At 41.0% G+C, this 10,675-nt stretch overlaps 3 protein-coding genes across 3 annotated transcripts; 1 reads left to right on the top strand and 2 right to left on the bottom strand.

The window, feature by feature from the left end:
* Positions 1-71: 71 nt before the first annotated feature.
* med19a (mediator complex subunit 19a) lies at positions 72-3,982 on the bottom strand. Its single transcript, XM_073486915.1, has 6 exons — positions 3,626-3,982; positions 3,039-3,161; positions 1,999-2,132; positions 1,774-1,870; positions 1,018-1,112; positions 72-498 (listed from the first exon to the last, which is right to left on the bottom strand). Exons 1-6 carry the CDS (start codon positions 3,843-3,845, stop codon positions 433-435), a joined length of 735 nt encoding a protein of 244 aa, XP_073343016.1. The 5' UTR covers positions 3,846-3,982; the 3' UTR covers positions 72-432.
* A 104-nt stretch (positions 3,983-4,086) lies between these two features.
* pmf1 (polyamine modulated factor 1) lies at positions 4,087-7,314 on the bottom strand. The gene is made up of 5 exons (XM_073486428.1): positions 6,965-7,314; positions 5,518-5,623; positions 5,270-5,370; positions 4,885-5,080; positions 4,087-4,262 (listed from the first exon to the last, which is right to left on the bottom strand). Exons 1-5 carry the CDS (start codon positions 7,189-7,191, stop codon positions 4,197-4,199), a joined length of 696 nt encoding a protein of 231 aa, XP_073342529.1. The 5' UTR covers positions 7,192-7,314; the 3' UTR covers positions 4,087-4,196.
* On the top strand, positions 6,727-10,666 carry tmx2a (thioredoxin-related transmembrane protein 2a). Its single transcript, XM_073486427.1, has 9 exons — positions 6,727-6,809; positions 7,226-7,570; positions 7,851-7,911; positions 8,377-8,490; positions 8,650-8,726; positions 8,972-9,078; positions 9,655-9,720; positions 9,831-9,960; positions 10,060-10,666. Exons 1-9 carry the CDS (start codon positions 6,753-6,755, stop codon positions 10,222-10,224), a joined length of 1,122 nt encoding a protein of 373 aa, XP_073342528.1. The 5' UTR covers positions 6,727-6,752; the 3' UTR covers positions 10,225-10,666.
* Positions 10,667-10,675: the final 9 nt, after the last annotated feature.

Below are 10,675 nucleotides of genomic sequence, written 5' to 3'. Positions count from 1 at the left end.
TGCTGTGTTTCATGTGCTTAATCAAATCAAATAGTCCTATAGGAGGTCGTAAAAGGACACACAAGCAAAGATAATAATCAAAGTTTATTTGATTTTGGCATTCTGGTCAAAAGATCTCACAACAAAATAAAAGAGGGACATACATACAGTGCCTGCTCAGTCATTCATAACGCCACACAGCCCATCAGCGGCCTTTTACACTGTTCTGTAACATCTCTTTCCACACACACACACACACACACACACACACACACACACACACACACACACATCATAAATCTTACAACCATTTGCATTATTTGATTCATCCCCTTTCTCATCAAACATACTCCCGATAATACAATTATCTGTAAAATACACACATGCATCCTCTTACAAAATGCACAGCCACACACACATTCAAACACAGGCGTGCACACAGTGGGCTGCTGTCTATCTGAGGCTGTTGCTGTTGGGTTGTGATCCAGCGAGGCCGGGATGGTCGGGACTGTGGCGGTTCTGAAGAGGGACAGAGAGCAGAAACACACTGGTTTATATTCAACGTGTAGGGAACCTCAAATGAGTGTAGAAATCATTTTTCAGCAAAAGGGGGCGCTCAGAAGCTCAGTTGGTGGAGCGTGCACCCCATTTGCGGAGGCTGTGTTCTGATCGCAGAGGCCGAGGGTTTGAATCCGACCTTGTGGATCTGCGCTACATGTCGTTCGCCATCTCTCTCATCCCATTTCCTGTCACTCTTCAGCTGCACAATCCAATAAAAAACCGAGCACCAAAGGGATGGAGACTTGCCAGTGAATAAAGCTGATCGAGCTATCCAGACAGTTTTCTCATGATAATGTTACTACATATCTGCCAAACGTAAGCCATAACTTTATAAAGCAGTAGCAAGCCAGCCTTTTGTATACGAATGGGTATGTGGTGGTCAGGGTCTCAAATGGCCTCCCAACTCTGCCCATAACTACATCAGGATCCATAATAACATCTAATAAAAATGACTGGGGTGATGACAGATTTTCTTACCTTCTTCTTTTTCTTGTCTTTCTTCTTTTTCTTGCGGTCGGGATCGTCGTCCCTCTTTTTCTTCTTCTTCTTGGGATCCGAGTCTGATGGAGTTTCTGTGACAACAAAAAGAAGCAGGTCAGTGGCCTGAACACATGTTACATCAGGGTTCCCACTCTTTTCTTGTAGATGATTTTCAAGGACTTTTCCAGGACATTTTCGGTGACGATCTAGCTCATATGACAGATAGCGCCTATATACTAATATGTTCCTCTCTGTGGAAGTCTGATTTAAAAGATAAAAATTAGTAATTAAAACCAATTACTAACTGGTTTCCCTTAAAGAAAAATGTACAGTTTTATTATACTTACTTAGTATACTACAAATACTATATTGTAGTATATATATATATAATACATACAAGCAATGCTTTTACACCTATACACTTGGACAGGAGAGACAAACTCTAGCAACTGAACCAAACATGCTTATCAATTTAATATTATTCAACAAGAGGGGAAAAGAGCAACGTTAATCTTTATGATCCTTAACTTAACCCTTTCAGATGACAATGTCATCCATTTTGGGGAGCACTGATAGAAAAATAGGAAAATGTTTAAATCCATTTCCAGGACAACACAAGATTTTCCAGGACATTTAGCTTTTTATCTCATTTTCCATGTGTTTTCCATGACTGGAAAATTGGTCAACTATTTTCCAGGTTTTCGAGGACACGTGGGAACCCTGTACATTAATTACATTCGTATGTATGTGTACCTTGTGGTAATGGGTCCTGTGGTCGATGGTGTTTGTGCTTGTGTTTGCTCTTCTTCTTTGGAGGCTGTATGTGCATCAGTCTGTACTGTTCTGGGAGCTGGGAGAAAAAACAACAACATGCATGTGTGTAAGTAAGGAACAATATAATTAAGAAAGGAAGGATACCTGTCAGCATGCTAAAAATGTGAGTGACTTTAGAGCTTGTGTGTTGGATTCAGTCAGTACCGGTCCTGTATGTAGTCTGAAGCCTGTGAGCAGAGCGCCAGTCAAAGGGCTGAAGGAATTCCCACACACTGGGGGCTTATCGATCAGAGAGCGCAACGAGCTGCCGTCTTGAGTGCCCGGACAGTCAATCATACCTGCAGCACGGAAGAGATCAGACAAGATTAAAATATAAGCAATGGAAGCGCAAGATGATGAGCACTGAACACACAGCGATAGAGATGTGATCATATACAGCTCTTTTTTCAAATGAATAAATAATCAAACAGGAGGAATTTGGATGTGAATGTCAAAAGCTAAAGCAGTGGCATGTAAGGGGTTTCATCAGGCTGATATCATTTCACCACTGTATATACTACTTTGGACAATTTACAGATCAGATCTGAACCACAATGATGGACTCACAGACCAGTATTACAATTATACGTTTTGTCTATGTACACCTCAACATCTACAGAACATAGAGGTAGTGTGGGTCTTGGAATAACAAGATTTCCTCACAAAGCAGTGTTTAAAAAGGACAAAACCACAGCAACAATTGTATTGTGAGACAAACGCATTTTGGCTTGTTGCCTTCGTCCCAATCATCATGGATCGGTGGATCTGGAAGTGATTGAGGCTCAAGAGGTCGTCCAATGCTTGCAAGGCTGGCAGTTCAGTCCCTGACTTCTCCTCTCCAAATATCAAAATATGCTCAAGCAGGACCCTGACACCCAAGTTGCTCCAGATGAGCAGGCCAGCACCTTGCATGGTAACTCTGCTGCTATCGGCGTGCACAGTATGACGCTCTTTTGTCCTTTAAGGTCTAAAAGCACGATGTAAATGCAGTCCAATACAATTTATGAAGAGAAAACATGGTTTTGATACCCTGATGATGGTCACAAGCCAAAATGTTTCAGTCTCAAAATGAAGTTATTCCTAAAACTTCAAAGTGTTGCTGGAGTTTGGACCCTTTAAGATAATTGTCAACTGCCGATGAGCACCCAATGTAAAATTATAACAGAATCTACATGTACTTTTCTCATGAAGTATGTGAAGCCCACCTGGTAACTCTGGCAGAAAGTTGCTGAGCTTCTCCTTCACCTTCTTTCCACAGAATTTGTTGTAGGCGTGCTCCAGGTTGTAGTGCGTGATGAGGTTGGTGTTTCCCGTTAACTCGTTTCCAACTAAACACACACATTTATAAATCACTGTAACTCGTGCAAAAATCACCAGTCTTGCCTTGTCACATGTAACTAATTTGGACATCTGCCACGTTACTTATCCCAGCAAAAATACCTCTATCCAACAACTAATGTTATTTCTGTTGTGCTAGTTGTTTTCAGTGATTAGCTTTACATAACTATCAGCTAACTTGAACACAAGAGTGAAGTTAAAACACATGAAACTTGGTCAGAAATGTTTTAGTGTCATATATAACATTAAAAAAATAGCCCAACCTATGAAAAACAGGTAGGCTAACACCGGTTATTAGCTTACTCAACACTTAGCAGTTAGCGTTGCCAACGTTAGCTTAGCTAGCATTGTTTACAAACTACTTAGCAACCTTTGATAGCAGCTCAACTCTTTCTCTGAATTAACAAACAAACATCATACAAAGCGGACAGTAGGTATAATAGTGTAACAGTACCAGGAAGCTCCCGCAGTAAGTAGAAAGGTTCATTCATGGCTCCGGGCTTCCGCAGCGCAGGCCCTTCATCCCCGAGCTGCGGTGGCATCTGCCCCGCCATAGAGACTTGATTTTGGGGTAGCGGCGGCGGAGGCTTCCCTGGTCCGAACCCCAGAGCCGACGAGCCGGGAGGTCCCTGGGCTTCATTTTGCCCGAACAGAGTTGAAAACATTTCCGTCATATCTATCGCGAAGAATACATTTATATAGATAGAAAAAAAGACGGTTTGTTCAAGCTTATGGCCTGCTACTAGTTAGGATGGAGCTCACCACGAACCCATCCGAGTGTCAGCTCCGCAGCTCGCCACTTCTTCTTTGTGGCATCGTTTTCACGGCCCCCGTACCGTAATGCCAGACATAAACACGCACATTACCATAATGACCACTGCATGTCGATATAGTTACAGGAGGTCACAAGCCAAATTTTTGTTTCCAAGATTTCAAGTTTATTTTCAGACATACAGGTTATGTAAACAAAGCTAATATGTACAGTTAAGTTAGTGGATATATCTGCAGGTCAAGTCATTTGAACGTCACACATCAAAGACGTCAGCGGGGCAGAGAGAAGATGCCAGCCTTTCGAACTCTGTGACCGAAGCCTGAAAGAGAAAAGAAAAACACCATAACTGTTAGCATTCAAGGCAAACTTCTATTTCACATTTCTACTTATGTTGTCATGCATATGCCCTGGCTAATTTTGGTTAGTGTACTCGTGCATCCCCTTTGTGAGTGTCAAAATAACCATTAGTCAAAAAACAGTATGCAAGGAGTGATGCTCTGGTGTGGAAAATGTTGTCGCCATGGTGTTTTTCAGTTTGGGGATATTACTAGTTCAGAATTGTTGAAGAAGTCTTCAACTGCCTATACCTCTGGACACTTAAAGTCACATGACGACAATGTTCAGCACACAGGTTGGCAAACAGTCACATGATCAATATGGACAGGTAAGTAGTCATATGATTAGTATAGGCAGTTAAAGACAAAGACTGTCCATACTGATCATGAAACTATTTGCTAACCTATACATGAAATAGGCCCAAGACAACCAAACTGTACGTGCCCTGATGAATTCCTCCTTGACTGAAACGCGTAGGGATGTTTTAACTGTTGTTATGATTCAACAGCAATCACACTTTTAAACTGTGATTGCCTCAGACTTCTTCAACAATTGTAAAAAAAAACCTGTAGAATATATTTCGTTATCAATTGTTTCTCTCTTACCTTCCACTCATCAACAGCTGCAGAAATACGTTGTTCAGTCTGAGCGATGCTCTCTCTACCAGCCTGAACTTTCTGTGCGAGGGCAGCATTCTCTGCTTTAATCTTTTTCAGCTCCGGTCGCATGTAGGCCTCCTGCTTCTGATAATACGGCATCAGAAAGCTGCAAAAGTCCTGCTCAGGAACCCCACTCGGTCGCCTAATATTAAAAGTGAGATGTTTTGCATTTTAATCACATTGCAAAATAGAAATAGAGATGTTACAATGATGATACACAGTGCAATGTAGAAAGGGCAAGTATGGATATGTAATGAAGAGGCTCAATGTGAGACCAGCAGATAATTTCACGTGAGAGGAAACAGAAGGTGCATGAAGGCTGCTTACTGACCATGCAGGGTTTGGATTGTTCTTGGCAGCACACTCCAATTTGTCCAGCTCATCCAGTTTGACATCTAACCCACCATCTTTGATCAACCCACTGATGTCCTCCTTCACATACACAGACACAGGCATTCATATAAAACAGGTAAAAATAAAGGTAGGTAGACCAGTGTTATATTTAATACAAACAACAAGGAAGTGGACTATCTATTTGTTTTTATATTCTTACAAAGATTGACATGATGTGCTGCAAACCTGTATAGTCCTCCGCAACTCCTCTATGAACTGCTTATGAATGCTCTCCATCCTCTGAGGGTTCTGCTTGTACAGCGGAAGAAATGTGCTGCTGAATCTGTCAAAACTGAGAGTGAATAAAAAGTCAACTTATCTAGTATTGAAATGATGAGTTGAATAATAGAGCCTGATCGATTCTCAATTTTGTGGGCTGATGCTGATATTAAGGAGTAAAAAATTCCATTATCGATAAAACGGCTGATTAACTCACATTCTTTGCCGATATGCTATATGTGTGACAAGTCAATATCTAACCCTAATCCACAGATATATCAGTTGGGCTCTTTCACAGAGCATTCATTTTTAACAACACTATTGATTATCCAGTAATTGTTAAGATAAGATCTTTTTCATTCCCCAGAGAGAACATTTAGGTGTTAAGTAATTTATCAAGACAAAATGTTTACTGGTTACAGCCTCTCAAATGTGAGGACTTGCTGCTTTTCTGTGTTGTATTATCTAAATCAAACATAGTCGGGAACTGGACTGTTAGTTGGACAAAAAAAAAAAGGTTACACTTTACAATAAAGGTACACAAAAATTGATGTTATTAAGAAACTAATTGTAAGCTCCCAGGGGAAAACTCGATAGCAAAATCATGAAGTGATGAGGGACTACTTAGTAACTACGCAGTATGATGTATCACTTTACTAAAGGGGGACAAAAAAAAGTAATCAATGATTACTAAATGAGTAATTAACAAGTCTAGTTGTAACTACTCAGTATTATGTTTACTTACAGTTTGTGCCATTAAACAGGAGTTCACAGTTAATCAAGAACAATTCATGAAGCAAGTGGTCAGTATGTAGATTTAGATATTTATTACCTAATCATTACCTAATGATTCATTGACATAGTATCTCCCAGTCTGCTCTCTAGTCATCCATTTTTATCTATTTAGTCTTCAAATCACAGTTATTCAGGAATTACTCATTAACGATTAATTAATTATTGAGTTGTTCCTGATTCATTCCTTACTCGCTCCATAGTAACTACTTAACGATCATGTAAGTGTTTCCACAAGCAACTCTGGGAACCTTTTCTCACCATTTTATCAACTATTAGTTATTTTTTCCAGATAACACAATCTTTCTTCTTTTCAATAATCCACACTGAATATTTAACTTTATTTAAAATGCTTGGGTCGTTTCAAACAGGTCTGCCTTGGGTGATTTCTATGACAGGTGTGTCAGTGAATGCTGCACGTGATCATCACTTCCAATTCTCGTGAGATCTCAAGTCCTTCACGCCAGGTGAGAGACCACAGAGCAGCCATCACACACACTGCTTTTGTATCTTAACTGCGTCCTCTTCATGTTAGCGAGATAAATACACTAAACACACTGTCTTTTACAGTTGTGATGATAAATAACACTCAGATTTACACTGTTAACACACTTGACGTTACCTGGCATGGTCGATGAACTTCTCCAGGCTCATATTCGTCGCTTTTTCAAACAACTTCAGCCTCTTGAACCGAGGCTCCTTCTCCGCGGGCGGCCGACAAACTGATCCAGGGTTCGGCTCCTGTGACGGAACCTCGCCCGTAGCTTCATTACTCTGGTTTTCACCGGAGTCTTTAACACATATGTCACCTACAGACTCCTTTTGTGTCGCCGCTTCGCTTTGCTCCATCTTCACAGCTTCCTCTCTGTTTACGTTTTCGCAGTACCCGCCAAATCTACGGCGAGTCGTCGCACCCACAAAAGGCGAAAGCGGTTTATGTGGCGCATGCGCAGTTCGAAAACAAAGTCCCCAGGAGTTACTTCAGCTGTCACTCCTCTTCAAACTCCTTGTGGGTCGACTGTCGCGTCCGCCAGGCAGCATGGGTCTAATCACAGGACTCTTTACTTTCTTCTACCACTTACCTCAGATTTACAAATGGCTGCTGAAGCCGTATTATATCACGTCGTTCCTCATGACCATCGCTTTCCTGTTGGTCCGAAAGGCTCCCGGTCTGTGCGAGCACCTGGCGACCCAGCGGGAGGACGGCAACTCCTGCGACTTTGACTGGGTGAGCACGGAGCATGGTGGGGATAGTGTTGCCTACTGTGCTGCTAAATATGGTGGGGCTAAGTTAGCTGAGTTAGCTCAATTTACTTCACTTTTATTAGTTTAATTTGTTCACTTTATTTCTCAGGGACAGTGCGTATTAATGAACATTATTGTAAATATTAGCAAAGAGGCCAGTTTTCATCTGTAGTCCCTGGCCAGGTGTTAAGATGGCGACCTAAAATCAAGAAAACAAAGTTCACAAAGTTGTTTTTATGTGTGTGTGTGTCTTTGTTTTACAGAGAGAAGTGGAGATTCTCATGTTTCTCAGTGCAATAGTGATGATGAAGAACAGGAGAGCTAGTGAGTTACCCCCTCACACACACACACACACACAACAGACACATATACATATGTGTAAAACAACTGATGTCATAACATGGCAAGTATTTGTTTACACTGTAAACAGTCAACATCAGCAAAAGTGGCAAACACAAACTTTTGGAGCCGGGGACCACCAGGATTTATCGAGGCACGTGTATCTCCTCATTAAACCTCCTCTCTAACCTAAAACATAGACAGTGTGTGTGACTGCTTGAACGTCGTAACTGTTAAACTTCAACCAAGAAGGTATTTGTGACCTAATAAGTAACAGATTCAAATACACTGAGTGAGAAGCCCCGCGCCAAGCCACACCCAGGAAGTGCTTTACTAAAAACTTTGCTTTGTTGTGTAAACATTGCAGTGAAATCCTGCCTTCTTCTGACCTTGAATCAACTGTTTGAAGGACTTTCTCCCCCCCTCTTTCTCTCTGTCTCTCTTTCTCAGTCACACTGGAGCAGCACATAGGCAACTTGTTCATGTTCAGCAAAGTGGCCAACGTCATCCTCTTCTTCAGGCTGGACATTCGGCTCGGCATCCTTTACGTCTCACTGTGTGTCGGTCAGTGGAGTTATAACCCTTAAAGCAAATGCTGTCTTCCATAAAAGCGGACATATACATTACAATTGGGGATGCACGTTATAGACAGATTCTTGTCGGCTTGGTTACGTTTGGAAAAATGTAAACTCATTAGTCTGTTTTTCTCTGCTTTGTCGGCAGCATTCCTCATGACCTGTAAGCCACCTCTCTACATGGGCCCCGAATACATCAAGTACTTCAGTGACACGACCATTGATGTGAGTGTTACACTTCAGACTGTGACTTTAGATTGTTTTTGTGAAGTTCAATTCAAAGAAATCCAAAGTTTTGTTGCATTTTGTCCTTAAAACATGGACAATCCAATTGATATTATGTTAATTGTTTAAACTTTTGACCTCTTGAACTGACGGTGTCCCAGTCCTGTAGGTGAGCGGATGTGAATGATGGAGATCTACACCTGTGTCATCTGTTCTAATGTAATGTTGTGTTACTGAGTAATTAGGAGGAGCTGCAGAAAGACAGTCGTGTCACCTGGATCGTTGAATTCTACGCCAACTGGTCCTCTGAATGCCAGTCTTTTGCTCCCGTCTTTGCCGACCTTTCTCTCAAGTAAGAGAAAAGTTAATACAGGCCTTCCAGTAATAAAGATAATGAGGCCTACACACTGTCTCACTCATTTTAAGTGGTTGCTTCTGGTAAAACAGATATAGTTGTGATCGGCTGAGCTACTGAAGGAATACACATTTTTGATTATAAGCCTGCAATTCATCAGTCACGCCTTTATATAAATAAGCAACCATTAAGTTTAAAAACAAAATATGTCTTGATTTACTAGTTCTTTCTCATGGTCTTAGATATAAAATAAAAAATGATTTAATTAAATTAAAAGCAGCTGCAGAAACTGGTGTCATAAGTGTGTTTTGAAAGCATGTACTCAATAGAAAATTGGCTCAATAACTCTCTACCATATTCCATGCTGTATGTCTGTCTAAATTGTATATTTTTAAAGTTTTTAGATTTTGATCATAATAAATTGCATTGGATTTTTTTTATTCAGTAGTCATAATCACATTGTTGGATTTAACTGCTGTGTTACAGTTCTGCAGAAGTCAAATGCTCTCCAAAAATAGAAACGTATTGGATGTGTGGCTAAATGTGTTGTGCATCTTCCTCCACGTTCTGCAGGTACAACTGTGCCGGACTCAGGTTTGGGAAGGTGGACATCGGACGCTATGGAGAGGTTTCACAGAAGTCAGTCATTTTCTCCTTTAGCTGTAGTTTTAGCGCCACAAGTTTGTTTGTTTATGCTTATTTTGACAGATTCTTTGATACTGACTGTCCCGTTAATTATCTCTGAACAGGTACAAGGTCAGTACCTCTCCTCTGTCAAAGCAGCTGCCCTCACTGGTGCTTTTCCAAGGCGGACGGGAACTAATGAGACGTCCAATGGTGGACAGTAAAGGGAGAGCTGTATCTTGGACCTTCAATGATGTAAGTCTATCTTTAACGAACACATGGTGTTATGTACGGAGTGGGTGTTGCTTGCACATGCACACATATATGCTAATACAAAGCGTTTTTCATTCCTAGGAGAACATCATCCGAGAGTTCAACCTCAACGAGCTCTTCCAAAAGTCCAAGAAGCTGAACAAAGGTCGAGGATTGAAAGAAGAGGAGCAGAACGACTCTCAGCCAGAGGAGGGCGGCGACGAGCTCAGTACTGAGCAGCCCACAGAGAGCAAGAAAGACCAGTGAGGATGATTCAGAGAGGGGCTGCATGAAGTCTTTCGTTTTCTTCTGACATTGCCGTGCCTTACATTATCAAAGAAGTCCATAATACCATGGAATGGAGAGAGGAAAATAGATTCAACCACCACTAGATGTCATCTCTACGTGAAGTCTTTACTGTGGCAATTAAATACCCAAAAAAGACAGACCACGTTTTCCTGGTGTGACTGGGTATGATGCAGATAAGCATTGATTTGGACATTTTATTACAGACCTTAAGTTATTTAAGAAAATGCCTTTTTTTGTAATGATTGTTTTTTTTGGCTATTTTCAGCAACATCTCATTACTGCTTGTAATCTTTGCTGCCTGTATTTTGCAACTACAGTGTTTACTGATGTCTCGTATGTCAAAACAAAGTAAAAAAAAAATGACAGCTGAAACTGAAATAAAAAAAAGGTGTAAAATTAAGATTCTGGA

This window comes from Pagrus major, chromosome 18, assembly GCF_040436345.1.
Source record: "Pagrus major chromosome 18, Pma_NU_1.0".
NCBI lineage: Eukaryota > Metazoa > Chordata > Actinopteri > Spariformes > Sparidae > Pagrus > Pagrus major.
Note: the sequence above shows the minus strand (reverse complement) of the source record. Positions and strands in the feature narration are given on the sequence as shown.

Excerpts from the sequence above, each read along its gene's own strand:
- med19a (XM_073486915.1), bottom strand. The coding sequence starts at position 3,845 with ATGACGGAAATGTTTTCAACTCTGTTCGGGCAAAATGAAGCCCAGGGA. Across the intron at positions 2,133-3,038 it reads CTTTCTGCCAGAGTTACCAG|GTATGATTGACTGTCCGGGC; the intron begins GTGGGCTTCACA and ends TCCGTGCTGCAG. Across the intron at positions 499-1,017 it reads AAGACAAGAAAAAGAAGAAG|AACCGCCACAGTCCCGACCA; the intron begins GTAAGAAAATCT and ends GTCCCTCTTCAG.
- tmx2a (XM_073486427.1), top strand. The coding sequence starts at position 6,753 with ATGCTGCACGTGATCATCACTTCCAATTCTCGTGAGATCTCAAGTCCT. Across the intron at positions 8,727-8,971 it reads TCAGTGACACGACCATTGAT|GAGGAGCTGCAGAAAGACAG; the intron begins GTGAGTGTTACA and ends CTGAGTAATTAG. Across the intron at positions 9,079-9,654 it reads TTTGCCGACCTTTCTCTCAA|GTACAACTGTGCCGGACTCA; the intron begins GTAAGAGAAAAG and ends CACGTTCTGCAG.
- pmf1 (XM_073486428.1), bottom strand. The coding sequence starts at position 7,191 with ATGGAGCAAAGCGAAGCGGCGACACAAAAGGAGTCTGTAGGTGACATA. Across the intron at positions 5,371-5,517 it reads AGTTGCGGAGGACTATACAG|GAGGACATCAGTGGGTTGAT; the intron begins GTTTGCAGCACA and ends GTGTATGTGAAG. Across the intron at positions 5,081-5,269 it reads AACAATCCAAACCCTGCATG|GCGACCGAGTGGGGTTCCTG; the intron begins GTCAGTAAGCAG and ends TTTTAATATTAG.